The sequence below is a fragment of the Gadus macrocephalus genome, chromosome 1 (genome assembly GCF_031168955.1).
Source record: "Gadus macrocephalus chromosome 1, ASM3116895v1".
NCBI classification, from domain to species: Eukaryota; Metazoa; Chordata; class Actinopteri; order Gadiformes; family Gadidae; genus Gadus; species Gadus macrocephalus.
Window position 1 is genome coordinate 9860665 of NC_082382.1, and position 16488 is coordinate 9877152.

A 16488-nucleotide genomic window follows, 5' to 3' on the forward strand; every position below is an offset into this window, starting at 1 on the left:
TGAGCACTTTTCATAGGAATAATTGGCCGGTCATGTTTTTGTCCGCTGTTCTTTCTTTGGTAGGTCCATGGTCGGGAGCAAGCCCCAACCACAGTGAGTTCTACGGGTAGAACATTGCAGTAGCACCTAGTGGCCACAACGAGGTGGTTCCAAAAGTGAGCACTTCTTCGTTGACTCACTTGTTAAACAGGCCGTTTTCAGTCTTATTAAACCTATTTAAAGCCTGGTCGAAAAAAACAATCTAGTTAGTATGTTTAGTTCATATATCTCCATAACAACACTTTTTTAGCAGGCTAGTTTTTATTTTATTGGAGGTTAAAGGCACCCAGTGCAACTTTCGAGGCTTAAAAATAAACATTCAATTTCTAGTCTTTTTTACACGTAGTAAGTTTCAATAACTCCATACCATTACATACCGACATTTAAGCAGCAAAGATGAGACGCCATTACATACCGACATTTAAGCAGCAAAGATGAGACGTCGTTGTGTGGTGAGAACTGATACAAAATCGATAACAACAACAATGCCGCCATTTTCTTTATTTTTTGTAACCTACAATAAATAAAGCAGGCTTCCAGTCAATGAAAAAATGGCTTCTCCCCACCGGTGATTGTTGTTGTTTACGATTTTCTATCAGTTCTCACCACACAACGACGTCTCATCTTTGCTCCTTGAATGTCGATATGTAATGGTATGGAGTTATTGAAACTTACTACGTGTAAAAAAAGACTAGAAATTGAATGTTTATTTTTCATTGAATGTTTACATAAAGTTGCACTGGGTGCCTTTAAAATGTATGAATAATTGTGGCCTCTTGAGTGACAGCTAGCCGCTGACCCTCACCTCGACTCGGAGGCTCGTTTTCAGGATCAGCATGCTATCTCCGTCATCTTGACCTCGATTGACCCCAATTGTTCATTCCGGTGCCAAGATGTCTTGCTCTGCGGTCAACTGTACCAACTGATCGTTTAAAAACTAATGAGCTACGAGCTAATTCGGTGTACGTCACCTAGATGGGCGTATCTCCCTCCCCCCGACGTCACATCAATGCCCTTTTTTGGTTAGAGGAAATGAGGCGTAGTCAAACTATGACAAGATGGCGACGCTCATAAGCCAAGAGAATTGGATGCAGTTGGAATAACTGAGGTCTGCCGGGATGCTACATCCATTTTATATACTATCTCTGGTCGGGAGATGGCTCGCGCGCGATCCAGTCCCTCTCAGAAGAGGGTGCATCTCGCGAGAGGATCAGTCCAGCTCGGCGCGCTGGTAAAGGAAACTTTAATCAGCTCGGCATGCGACCGGTAGTCGTTGGGCCTTTCACACCGCCGTAAAATCGGAGCCCGTTCCGGGCTATTTCGGAGCTAGAACCAGTGTTTTGGTTTCACATCGCCAAAGAACCGGCTCCGGCCTGTAAAAACCGGTTCAACTCCAACCCCAGGATTGAGCTGGGCTAGAACGAGAACTGCCTTTACGCCAGGGGCAGGGGGCGGGGTTATCCTTACCTTCATAAACAGGAAGACCAACGAAGACCGGCATTTTTAAAAACACCGAAGTAAACAATGGAGGGAGGAGGAGGGGGAAATAACTAAAGAGGGACCGGCAACGCCAACTGGGGAATTACACCCCAGGAAATATAGAACAAAGAAAATTAAACTATGATATTACAGAAATAATAAGGACAAAGGTTCGAGAACTAAAGAGGCAGAGACAATAAATATACTCTTTTATTACAATAATAATGATAACTAAATAAAGAAAACTGGAGCAAAACAAAACAGCGGTTATGTAACCCAGCAACCCAATGGTCAAACAATGAAACAGAAAAAGGGGAAATAACATAAAAGCAAATTGAACTAAAGCAATCAAAACAAAATAGGGAAGCGGAACCAAAACCAAAACAAAACAGCACAGCTAAAACAGAACAACTAAAACCGTACAAAACAGCAGCAGGGAATCCTAAAAAACAAGAGACATAATAAAAGTTTATTGTAAGGGGAGACGTATGCAGATGTTTGCAGTGACGTCATGACGTTGCTCTCGCCGGCTCCATGGCTGGCTCTGGCCGGTGTGAATCCAACTGGATCATAACTGGGATAAGGCTGGAACCAGTTTTGAACTGGCCCTAGCACCAGTCCGGAACTGGCTCTTGATGATTTTTGGTGTGAAAGGCCTAGGCCCCGAAACCCGTCCACATGGAGCCGATTTTTTGGTGAAACCGCATAGGATTCGTGTGGACGCCTGAAACGCAAACAATGACGTCATAGTATAACATTATTAACATGCAGCTGGGTGACGTCAGAGTTGCGTTTAATAATTTTTTATTAAATTTTTTATTTGTATTCTTTTTGTAGCTTTAAATACAGCCCCTTGATACATTTAATTACTAACTGTACATTAAAAAATATTTCTGCTCAAATTAAAAGGATGAATCTTCTCCTGACTGAATTTTTGTATGCAGGCAGCCTTAATGCACGCTGGCTTGATGCGGTCCACTTTTTTTTTTGGAGAACCAGCGCCTTGAATATTTTCTACAGCTCGATGCGGTTTCGCAGTGAACCCGTCTTTAGAGAGATATTCCTGTACCGCATAAAACGAAACCGGATCGTTTTCGCCCATCTTGGCTCCGTGTGGACGGGGCCATATCCTCTTTGACGTGTCCCCTCCAATTAACCGGATTATGTTTCGAAAATTCTTATTACTTTATGAACATTTATTTCTTCAACTTTAATGTCTTCTATGACGTGTCCCTTTTACAGAACAAATTCAAATATAGCCTATCCATAGTTCTTTTTGACATAATTGTTGCTATAAATGATAGTTGAGATGTTGATGGGAGAAATAAAATGAACGTTGGACCCCTCAGCGATAACAAAGGTAGGCTATTGGAACTGAATTTGCATAAAACAAATTACTTCGGAAAGGCAAATCAAAGGATGTAAATATGCAGAATAATACAATGAAACGTTTGTTTTATTGGGTGGTCTTTTGAAGCTATAGTGCTACATAGCTAAAATTATCTTTCAGATTTCTCATAAATGCTACATTGTATTTTAATAAAATTCTTAAAATCTAAAATCTGTAAACAATAGAGGCCAGAACAGTAAGGGTTACTCATTTAGGTTTAATTAGTTACATTCTTCGCAAACAATTTTTTCTCTCACACAAAAACAAATAAGTAGCACTTTGCCAGTGACCTCTTCCCAGCATGGATTACGAACAAACAAGGGGCAAAAGTTCATTGCATCAAGGCTAAGATTTGATGGAAGTAGTAATAAGTAATACAGGATATTTGTATATTTTTTAATGGAAAACAACCATATATTGGTAACAAATGAATAGGAAAATAATGTTGGGAAAATCTACTGTTTAACGTATTTGCTAATAATTATGGTATACCTTTATGTCAGTTTTCAGTAATTCACCACACCTCATTCAGCTACACATGTATGGACTTTCCCCATATCCTTACTCTGACCTTAACTTCCCCCTGACCTAAACTAAACAATTCTCCAAGACTAATTATGTTGCAATGTGATAGTAGGCTGGAGGCTTCAGTTAGTAGGCTGGAGGCTTCAGAATCTGAAAAGAGAAATAGTGTTCTGACTGCACTGTGCAGCGGTGTGACACTAACTAGTGTCACTCGCCTGGCTGGGTGGTTTCTGTGTGGGGTGTTCTGGGAGAGTAGATAGTCAAATTCTTGTAATCAAAGTGATAGGTACTGACCGGCAAGCATTTTCTATTTGTTGCTATATCTAGGTTATAGGGTGTCATTCTATAGATAACACTATGGCGATCACTATCACTCAGCATTGATTATAGATATGTCCAGGTTATTTTAAGAAGTATTGCAGTACTAAAGAAGCTTATTCTTTCTCTTTCTTTCACACTTATCTCAAAAAGCTAACTCATTCACAACTTAAGTAGCTGGCGTGGTGCATTGTGGGTATGCTTCTTGAATGGCTGCCAGGTATGATCAGATGTGTAAAAGCAGCGTGGCTGAGCAGCTGTCAGTCTGGCTGCAGGGGGTTCCTACCAACATGTCACAGCCAATCAGGAACAGAAGGATGGGACTTGGACCGTGCTTGGGCAATAGGGGGCATGTTTCTCATACAAACACAAACCCAGGGGTATGGGATGGGTAAGAGAAACCAGCATTGGTCGTGCATCAACAGATCCTATGCTAATAAAGATACTTAGGATATGATAGCACTTTTTGAAACGGTTGCTGCTATCATCAAAAGGTTAACCCTGATAGCAATAGATCAGTTTAAAGTAAAGAATATTCCTTGGCCTTAAGAGTGTATTGGTTATCAACTGGGTAATCTACATCATTTTATGAGAGCTGTTTCAGAGTTAGAATTATGAAAGATCCTCCAACAGTCTAATATTACGAATATACAAATATATATATATATATATATATATATATATATATATATATATATATATATATATATATATATATATATAAGCCTACCTGCCTTTATGTAGAATTAACTGTATTCGCCCTGCAGCATGTAATAGAAAGAGAAACATAATTTGCTACACATTTAAAGGGCTGGGTTAGTGGTCATTAGTGAGAGAGAGTAATTTGTTGCTTTTTTCTTCGTTTTTTTTTGTTTTCGTGATCCAATCTTGAGGACCATTATGATTATGAAGTTGCAAACAAGCTCCTCACTTCTGCACTAACTTAGTGGTGGGGGAAATCCCTCTGGCCTCTATAATATATGTACAGCAGCTTGAGATTTATGGAAATGAACTGCCAGGTACTTTTTCACTGCTGTTTCCTGAGGGTAACTTCCTTAAGGGGCTTCAACTGTAGCTTCCTGTCTAAAGCTCGGTCTCCTTTTGGGCCACAAATTCACACATGAACAGTCCATTAACAAGTAGGCCTACATCAAGTATCACACCTCCCAGGTGAAGTTTTATCACGACTAAAACACAAATTGTATTAAACAATGAAATGCCTAATCAGGCTGCGAGTTCAGCAAGGCCACAAAGATGCAGTAGATATTGTACACACTGCACACATGCAAACACTCAGCCATGCACAAAGTACAGCATGCAGGTTAATTTGCCACTACAGCTAAACGCCATTTCCTTCCGCTCGTGCCCATACCCTGTGGTTCAAGGTCCCATTTGCAGAGAGAGGGATGGCCTGGGAGGGGCGGAGGTTGCACCTCTGTTGTGCACATGTTGACACTAATCCTGTGTCAATCCAATTCGCGTGGAGACCGAACGAGCACACTTTTCACAGGGGGGGTGGGGATGGGCATCCCAGAACCAGACCTCTGGCCCTAATCTATTCGCCATTGCCCCCCCCCCCCCCCCCCCCCCCTCCCCTGATTAACCAGACCCGTGGCCCTCTATGGTCCGTCGTTTCCTGTTACTTAGTTACCAGTTGCCATGATTTGCCTGGGCCGCTTGTGTTTCCATGGTGACTGTGCCCATTCTGTCGTCTCCTGGCTGCCTCATGGCTCTTCTGTCCCAGTGGCCTGTAGCCACCCCGGGCCCTGACCCACCGTCCGGTGCCTCCCCGCCCCCGTGCCTGATGGTCCCATAAGGCTGTCAGTGTGTGTTCATGTCGCACCACAGTCCCCGCGCCCTGCCAGGCACACGCTGTCGGCCAACCCCTGGATGCTCCGTGCCGCGGCAGAGTAGCTTTGAATGCTTGGTTGAAAATAAACCACCGTATTTCTCTATTTCCATGATAATCACTGTAATTGTCCCACTTTAAAAACAATGTTGGTGATTAAATATAGGTCATAAAAAAATTATATTTTCCACAAATGCTGAACCTATGTTAGCTATGGAAAATAAATAGGATTTTACCTATATGGTAATGATTCGATTTTTTTATTTGAGGATTTGTGTAGGATATGTCCGGACAGGATGGGTGCACAAAGAAAGACGCAATGCCACGTTTGTCCGTCAGGGGGCAGTAGTGGTCCCGTTGTCGCTCAGTTACTTTATCAAACAAACCTTCGCATAGGACAAGGGGAACTCATCGCCGGAGTAGGGCTAATTACATCTAACTGCTTTGTCAGTTAACAATGTTTTTAGTCATCAGCCGAATTGTAAAGACTATTTTTAGTAGTTGCAAATATCAACTGTTCCCCTAAGAGACGAATATTAAAGAGTAGGCCTAATGTAGGCCCATGGACTTAATATTTGATATTTCCACTGCGTCATTTCCATTGGAGACAGGCAGCTCATAATAGCCTACAGCAGACAGCGAAGCAGTTTGGAGAGTAACATATTAAAAGAATAAATGAAAGCAAATCATATATGTTCAGGCCTATGCAGAGACAATGATATAGAAAGATATGGCTACTTATATATTTCAGCACAATTCCACCTCAAAGGTTAGACTCATATAGGTGCCAGCCAGCACTCTGACCCTCTGGTAGGGGCTTGTTTCCCCCGTGGTGGAAGAAGGCTCTGGGTGGGGGGATGGGGAGCATAATTACAGCAGTTTTGCCTCATTAGGAGTGAGGGGCGTGACTGTCCCTACAGGTCCGACAGCTGAACCACACGGCAGCGGTTACAGGGGCAAGCGACTCGCTCTACTCGGAGGGGGCCCGATCCTGCTTTAGTAATATCGCAGCACTTTATACTAGAACGTATCGGCATTTGTAAAAAGCTTAGCTTAGGGTGTGTGTGTGTGTGTGTGTGTGTGTGTGTGTGTGTGTGTGTGTGTGTGTGTGTGTGTGTGTGTGTGTGTGCGTGTGCGCGCGCGTGTGTGTGTGTGTGTGTTCTCTCCGAAAAGCATTTTACAGTTGTGTGCCAAATGACAAATTTGGAAATTGGGAAAATTCTTGGAAATTAAATGTGATCCCAATAGTTTAGACCTACAGCATCCATCTTTCACTTAGAGCACTCCTAAGAGATAAATAAAAGTAGAAGCAAATGATGAAACTGAATGAAATGGCCTCCACTTGCTTTGGTCATCCCCCTGCCACACACACACACACACACACACACACACACACACACACACACACACACACACACACACACACACACACACACACACACACACACACACACACACACACACACACACGACGTCGACGCACACGTACACGCGCTTACACTTTTTGATGACCTATTGATCGAGTGTTTAGCTGTTGATTATTCGGCATGCGGTGGATGCAGGTCGGGGTGGGGCTGTTGTCCAGCATTCCGTGTTCTGAGTCAGGATAGAGAGATGAGGATGGGGCATCCCACTCACCCGCTGCATGCACAGCCAGAGCCACTGCTGTGCTGCTGTCATGGCAACAGCAGCAGCCACCACCGCCAGCATGGCCCCACGATGCACAGGCCAAGAGGAGCCACGCACACACACATGCACCACGTCGTGCACCAGGGCAGCACATCGGCACACAAACTAGACGCGTTTACACGAAAGACACGAAAAAGCATGCATGCATTCATGTATGACACCTTTATTCCTGGTCAAACTTTTTAGTTTGCCGTTCTGGGGTGGGATCGAATTGATGCGAGATCTATATTTTTTCATTTGGACTCGTATAATTTTCGTCCAATCTATATCTGAGAATGATGTTATAAGGTGTTATTAAGAAAGCCGTGCTTGGAATTCGCGATCGGACTCATACTGGCCGGCGCGATTCTGTCGGTCCCATTTCACGCTGTCAATGTAGGCTATTCAGCTGAGCCGTCTTAGTAAACGATCAGGTTAAACGTGGATGTTAATAGTTGTGTCTACAACGTGCTTTCAAGCATTTTGATTAAGAAAGAAAATCCATCCACGCCATCTCCAAATCGGACATTTTCTTTCCGTACGACTTGCCCCCCCCCCCCCCCCCCCGCCCCCCCCCCCCCATCCCAGTGATGAGGCACTATCATGGTCCGGGGCAGGGCGGTGAAACAGCCCGTGTCGTCGCCTGATGATCACATCTTTATTTTAGACAACGCGAAGCCCCACTACCAGACGATCCCGGACGGTGCAGGCGAAAGTGCCATTCATTCAAACAGGTGTGCAGCAGCACCGAGCAGATCCCAGGTGGCGATGCTCGGATAAGCGCGTGCACGCAGCCTGTCCACCGCCTAACGCGAGGATCTCTGCTCATCGGAGGTTCATCAACCCCGCACCAGAAAACAGGGTTTATTGAAAGAAAGTAGGTCGGTGCAGAACACACAGGCAACGTTTGTGTGTGTTCGTGCTCTTTGTTGTTAAGCGAGGACTCCGTCCCCCCCCCCCCCCGTTCCCCATTCTACCCTCCAAGTCGTTTACGCACAGGTGGGAGAGACCCGCTCCGCGTAGGACAGCCCCCTCTCTGTTCCTCACTGGAGGAGGATGCGAGCAAGTGACATTTTGCCGTTGCGGTTCGGGACAGCACAGCATCTCTGCAAACAGGTGTGTACCGGCTGAACCCGATCACTTTCATGGTCGTTTTCTCGTTCGCGAGCACAAGGAAGAGAGAATCCCCATCGTCGCGTGAACCGACCTCGACGCGGGACGGGGGGGCTGGAGAAGAGGATCGACACACACACACACACACACACACACACACACACACACACACACACACACACACACACACACACACACACACACACACACACACACACACACACACACACACACACACAGAGACAGACGCTGAAGCCCGTTTATTGAGCCGCTTCGTCCTATAGCGAGTTAAGAGAGCGAGCGAGAGGAGAGGAGCAATGGCAACGAAGAAGGCGTGCATGGATGTGCCCAAACGGAGCCGGAGTCCGGTGGTCCTGGAGGCGGAGATGTTTAGTGAATTTCAAGACTGGTGTCTCAGGACATATGGAGACTCGGGGAAAACAAAGACGGTCACCCGGAGAAAATACAACAAAATCATGCAGACATTGTTACAGAACGACGAGTCGGACGGCGTGTATGTCGACAACAGCCACATCAACGCCAAATTTAAATTCTGGGTGAAGTCTAAAGGATTCCAGGTCGGGAACAACGTCCTGGGAGAGCACAACAAGAAGGGGACGTCAGGGAAGCCGGTTCTATACGTCCCGGTCAAGTCAACGGTAAAGTGTGCGTATGAGTGTGTGTGTGTGTGTGTGTGTGTGTGTGTGTGTGTGTGTGTGTGTGTGTGTGTGTGTGTGTGTGTGTGTGTGTGTGTGTGTGTGTGTGTGTGTGTGTGTTATTGTGTGCGCCTGTGTGTGTGTGTGTGTGTGTGTGTGTGTGTGTGTGTGTGTGTGTGCGCGCGCGTGTGTGTGGTTGTGCGTGTGTGTATGTGTGTCTACAGAGAGAGAGGAAGAGAATGCGTGCGCGTGGACGCGCGCATGGGGTGTCCCGTCGCCGCCTGTTAAGTTGTTTTTATTCCATTCTGCACGAGTCCGACAAGCTTCACCAATAAACGATAACTTAGCCATGTTTCGCTATCCCGTATGCGCAGGCCTTTATGTATACAAATGGTGGTTCAGTTTGTCCTGTTCCCGACCAGAACAGCCTACTCTCATCCTTGCTACCATAGCAACGCCGGTGCCTTGAGGCAAACGCAAGGTAGGCTGTCATGCATAGCCGTCCCTCCATGGGCTCGGATCCCGGTTAATAACGTGCTGGCGAGTTGAGATCATGATCTACTTGATGAACGTCCACTGGCGGACCGCAGCTGATCTCCAGCAGGTCCAAACGGGACGAGGAGGCTTCAGTGCGTGCGAAGGGACGGCTGGGTTCTATGTCAGATTATACCTCCACAAAAAGAAAAGATGAAGGCGATATTTTGCGGAATTCAACTTAAAATGAGTTGTACGAATGATGTATGGATGATTATTATTCTAGCCCACTTTGTTTTTCTACACGTTTGCATATCGACGTCGGATCCGGATTCCGGACGTGCGTCGCCACTGGTCCCGTCACGGGGAGACCGGCCATTCCGGCACAGGAGGCGTGCGGGGCTGTGCGCTGTTTCTCCGTTTAAAACGTTGAATACATAGCTTATCGTCGTTTGATTACGCTCGTCTCCAGAAAACGCCATTCTTTAGTTTTCTCAGCGGCAATGTTTGAAAGGCACTTTTCATTGTCCTGGGCGGGATGCGGCTCGGCTCACATCTCGTTGCTTTGGCAACACCTGTACCGCCTATAGATTCACCCTTTGTGTTTATCGACTGTAGCTCTGATACAAATGGATAAATCAACCGACTTATCCCAAAACGATTAAAATCGATTCATTAATTTGGAATTGGCTTTGACGCCTGTGCGCAATTTGGTGACCGCATTTGGGTCTTTATGGAACAAAAGGTCCTCTTGGAGGATAGCACCCCGCGTCCTACAGCGGTCCGGCCAATTACACACCTACACCTAGACCTACGAGCAAGTCCATGATGTGTCAAATATTTCAAATATGTCAGTGTCCCTAGCCGAATCATCAATTACAATACGTCCGCCCTGTCCGTGCATTTAGTATGATGATGACCACATATATGCTATACGGTATAAGACCTAGATATGTGATGAGCGCAGTTCTCTGGTTAATGCGATTTCTGGCCCATACCAGAACAAGTTACAAATCCAGTAGGCTAATCATTTATACAGTCTGCATGAGTGCTGACTCGGGGTCGCGTCTACGTGAACGCGCACGTATAGGCCTCTCTCGGGGTAGTCCGAGCCCACTGTGCCAGTCGAGAGCCAACCACCATTTTAAAAAACATCTATGGGGAATAATCACCTCCCCCCCTTATTATAGGGACGGACTCTCCCAGGAATAACGCGAGCAAAACAGGACCGTGTTTACTGTGGGCCCACAGTGCCATGAATATTATATGTTAGCCGTTGATGGCTGATTTAATACGGCTAGGGCATCAATGCTGCCACAGGTGTTTTTCCTGTTTAGAAAAGAAAAACTTGTAAAGTACAGTCCCTAAACTCTCCTAATGTCCTGGCAGTGTCAGATGTCATTCATAGAAAAAAGGTCTGTTTTGTCATTGCATTATATTTACAATTCGATTTACAATGCAGAGTTAATTTTTATTATTTATTATTATTATTTCAATGTTATCTCAATATTGCTATTTGTTAAAATAATAAATAATCAGGTAATGTGGAGTTCTGTCCGGGACGACCTGTTGTCCCAGAACAATGTGGCCCATTAAAGGAACGCTGTGTGCATCCCCCCACTAGGTGGTCTGTAGGAACCCAGTAAAAAAATATGGGTTTCACATTTGGTTATTTTGTCCAGCCGGAGAGGCTGCATTAATGTCTGGGACCAAATCTAAGGTGAGGCCTGGCTTCTGTTGCGTTAAAGTCATAAAGCAGCAGACAAACCTCCCGCTGATTCTGCTTCACTTTTGGGAATTTGAGCAACACTCTTGACAACAGCCAATACGGGGCTGCTTCTGATGATGAGCCCCGGAACAAAAGACCCAATTATTGCTCCCTGAAATGTAGCCTGTATTATAACGACTTGACTTAAGCCACACAGATAGGGTCTATGACTGAGTCGTTATGTGAAGCCATGGTTCGCTATATACACAACACGTATATTCATGCTCATATTTATACACACAAGTACATGCACCCCCAAGCCAAAGTCCCAGCACACACGCACACAAACAAAAAAACAAACACACACACACACACACACACACACACACACACACACACACACACACGCACACAACACACACACACACACACACACACACACACACACACACACACACACACACACACACACACACACACACACACAGTACAACCCCCCCACACACACACACATACGCACACAAACACACACACACACACACTCACACACACACACACACACACACACACACACACACACACACACACAGTACAACCCCCCCACACACACACACATACGCAAGCAAACACACACACACACACACACACACACACACACACACACACACACACACACACACACACACACACACACACACACACACACAAGCACACACACACACACACACAAACGCACACACACACACACACACACACAAACACACACACAAACGCACAGAAACACACACACATACACACACACTCCCACACACACACGCACCCACACACACGCACACACCCAGCGCCTAATGCCCCCTCATACGGCTGGGGGGGCAGGGGGGCTGGAGGGCGTGTCCTGAGCACTTGCATTGGAAGCCCCGCTGCAGCTGCTCCTGAGGTGTGCCAAGTTCCAGTGTGGGGGCCGAGCACAGGGCTAAACGGCGGGGGGGGGGGGCCGGGCAGGGGGGAAGGGAAGGATGTCGGTGGATGGGCGGACAGAGGAGGTCTCTTCTCCGGGGGATAGCGAGGCAGGGACAAGGGCCCACCAGTGTGTACGTGTGTATGGACGGGACAGAGGGAGGAGGGGCGGGGCGGGGCGGGGAGGTGGCCGCTGGGCGCCGCCACACAGATGTTTGTGTGCGGCCGGTTAGGGGGAGGCCGTGGCGCTTCTCTTTGGTTCCTCTTTGTTGCTGCGTGTGGATCACCCCCTGCCTCTGGGCGGGCCGGGCCCTCTCGGGGAGGCTCTTCCTGGGGCTCAGGGAGGGTCTGGACGGCGGTCGGTGTGGAGAGGCAGCCTCGATTAGCCCTCATTATGCCCCGATTAGAGGACCCCGTGGTGGAGGAGGGGGAGGGAGCCAGAGACGCAGCACAGCACAGCACAACAGAGCACAACACAACACAACACGACACAACACAAGACAACACAACACGACACAACACAACACAACACGACGCAGCACAGCACAACAGAGCACAACACAACACAACACAAGACAACACAACACGACGCAGCACAGCACAGCACAACAGAGCACAACACAAGACAACACAACGCAACACAACACGACGCAGCACAGCACAGCACAGCACAACAGAGCACAACACAAGACAACACAACGCAACACAACACGACGCAGCACAGCACAGCACAGCACAACAGAGCACAACACAACACGACGCAGCACAGCACAGCACAGCACAACAGAGCACAACACAAGACAACACGACACAACGCAACACAACACGACGCAGCACAACACAACAGAGCACAACACAAGACAACACGACACAACGCAACACAACACGACGCAGCACAGCACAACACAACACAACACAACACGACGCAGCACAACACAAAAGAGCACAACACAACACAACGCACACAGCACAGCAGAGCACAGCACAGCACAACACAACGCAATGCAACAAAACACAACACAACAAAACACAACACAGCACAACACAGCCAACACTACGCAGCACAACACAACACAATGCAGCACAACACAAAACAACACAACACAACACAACACAACACAGCACAGCACAACACAACAAATCACAGCACAACACAACACAGCACAGCACAACACAACACAACACAACACAACACAGCACAACACACAGAGGCCCATTGTTCTCAGATCATCGCTGTGAATATGGATGTTCAGAGTGAAAGACCCATCCTTTACTACCATTGAATATTGTATCCATATTTTACTTTTGGTGGTGATCTGAGGACACAATGGTGCCATTTTCAAAGGATGGGAGCATTGCTTTTTTGTTGCCATGCCAACTGAGACCTGTAAATATATCTACATGTTATCAGGTGTTGCTGGACAAAGAACAACTCTTACTATTCAGGTTCGGCTCCATGAGCATGATCCTTGTGAAAATGCTTAAAAGAGGACATTTCTTATGGTAAAGTAGTAATTTGATCTATGTATCTGGTAAACATATCGAGTAGAAGTTGATTTGAAGTGATCTACCTAAATGGAAAGAAGGCAGTGGTTTACACACTGTGCGGCCAAACAAATCTGGTATTTAAGCTTTATTTATTTCTTGCATGTAAGGCCTGACAATCCTTTTCCTTTTTTTCAATGTGCATCAATCATAGCGTGTACATGCCTTGTTAAAAAAGTATGTTCAAAGTCTTTGAACAGTGTAGAGAGTATCACAGGGGATGTCTCTTTCAACAATCGCTAACCTCAATTGAAAATCAAGACTGAAATTGAAGTGATGTCAAAATATCAAAAGGTTAATTAACGTTGAAGGATCATTATGGCAAACACACCCAAAAAACACAGGAAAAAAATGACAATCCAGATAAGGTTATAGGTTTGAAGGACGCGTCATACACAGACAGTGACTCAATGGTTGTGTTTTTTTTTGTCCTTGAGTCGATAAAATATCGGTAAGCGTCCTTAATAAGTGGCTTTCAAAATGGGCCTCAAATGTTTGCGCCTTGCCATGAAAATGGGGGAAGAACCTTGTGATTATTATCTGATTAATTAGTCTGTGTCCCTCCTGAGAGCTCTCCTCTTCGGAGGGGCCAGGGAGTCAACACAATAGGGCTCCTATTATTGAACTACATTTGCATTGATGATAGCTTTGCATAGTGGGCCCCTTGCGTTTCAGCCAACCCTGTTTGTTCGGCCCTCTCTGGTCTCTGCCTGTTAGAGGCCACACATGCACTCGTACTGCTGCGCTCAAAGAGCACATGCTCAATATCCTGGCCGGCCCTGGCCTCTGGCCGATGTCCTAGCCCTAAGAACGGGCCAGATGTCAGCCTAACTTATGTTTGTATTACTGATTGACCTCTGTTCATTTTACGGTGTCTCTTTTACACACTGACACACACACACACACACACACACACACACAAACACACACACACACACACACACACACACACACACACACACACACACACACACACACACACACCACACACACACACACACACACACACACATGCTTGGTTAGAAAGGTGCAATAATGTGAAAGTAGGAATCTAAATATGTGTTAATAAGTTTGTTCTTTTATATTTATTTTATTAGGGCTACGGATGCAAATCAGCAGCTCTGCTATAATCCGGCATGTTTACAAAGATGTTTAAACATACATTTTTATTAATGTGCACTGTCCCTATTCAAAAATAAAGCATTTATTAACATTTATTATATAAATAGAGAGTCGTTCATAGGGGTTTGTATATAATTGAATGGGTATATGCTCAGTGAGAGAACATAGGTGAGACAAAATACATAGTCTATATAATAGTCTGTCTGCTTGCATGAAGGTGCGTCTGTTTCGGAGGGTGTGTGTGTGTGTTTTTGCGTGTGTGTGTGTGTGTTTGTACAAAGAGGGGGTCGCTGATCACACACTCCTGGTTTCCTCCCTTCAGCACCCTCTCTGTTGCCATGGAGAGACAGTTCTTGCTTTCCCATAGGAGGAGAAATTAACACCATTTTTAACTGGCTGGGGGCTCCCCCTGTGTGGGAGAGTCTGTGTTCTGCCACACACACACACGCACAGACACACGCACACACACGCAAGCACACACACACACACACAAATGCACACCTGCAAAAAAACACACGCATACACAAACACACACACACCTACACACAGATGCATAAACGCATACACGCACCTGCTTGCACCTTCTTACACAAACACACACACACACGCACACACACACACACACACGCACACACACACACACACACACACACACACACACACACACACACACACACACACACACACACACACACCACACACACACACACACAGCAATAATCTTTCTGCCACACCACTCCTGTCATTTGTAACGCCTTTGCAAGGCCAACATTTAACAATCTAGGACAGTATGGTAATTGCACTGAAATGGCAGAACGAACATTGTGACGTTGTGGCACGCGTGCGTGTATCATTTACATGGCACAGTGAGCCAGTGGCTGGGACATCAATGGTGTCAGACCTCAGACCAGAGGGACTCTCTGTGACTCTGCATGGGATATTGGGAATGTCATACACTCTATCAAATAATGATCATTACAGACAACGCATATGTGTATCTGTCTGAGAGAGAGAGAGAGGAGGGAAAGAGAGAGAAGGAGGGATAGAGAGGCAGAGGGAGGGAGTGAGGGAGGGAGAGAGAGAGAGAGGAGAGGAAGAGAAGGAGGGAGAGAGAGAGAGAGAGAAAGAGAGAGAGGGAGTGAGAGAGAGAAAGAGAGAGAGGGAGAGAGGGAGAGAGAGAGAGAGAGAGAGAGAGAGAGAAGGAGAAAGAGAGAGAGAGAGAGAGAGAGAGAGAAGGAGAAAGAGAGAGAGAGAGAGAGAGAAGGAGAAAGAGGAGAGAGAGAGAGAGAGAGAGAGAGAGAGAGAGAGAGAGAGAGAGAGAGAGAGAGAGAGAGAGAGAGAGATGTGATAGGGACAGAAGGGGTAGAGCAGGGTGTTCCTAATGTGGATTTAATGAAGGGACCTTCAAATTGATAGAGGGAGAGAGAGAGAGAGAGAGAGAGGAGAGAGAGAGAGAGAGAGAGAGAGAGAGAGAGAGAGGGGGGGGGGCAGAGCGGGTGCAGGGGGCTGACGAGAAGAGGGGGAGCAATGGAGGAGGAGAGGCGGGATGGGTTCCACAAGGAAGAGACGCACCATTGAGATATTATCCCCCATCATCCAGTGTCAGACTCCCATGAACCTCAACCTTTATCAGGCGCCCTGTGAT

General features: G+C 46.3%; 1 protein-coding gene across 1 annotated transcript in view; it reads left to right on the top strand.

Annotated features, from left to right (window-relative positions):
• The first annotated feature begins 7873 nt into the window (after positions 1 to 7873).
• LOC132460241 (uncharacterized) overlaps positions 7874 to 16488 on the top strand; it is a 14617-nt gene continuing 6002 nt past the window's right edge. The window contains exons 1-3 of the mRNA XM_060055325.1: positions 7874 to 9320; positions 9628 to 9695; positions 10321 to 10405. Coding sequence (XP_059911308.1) covers positions 8699 to 9320; positions 9628 to 9695; positions 10321 to 10405 — 775 coding nt within the window. The 5' untranslated portion in view covers positions 7874 to 8698. The remainder of the gene's footprint in view (positions 9321 to 9627; positions 9696 to 10320; positions 10406 to 16488) is intronic.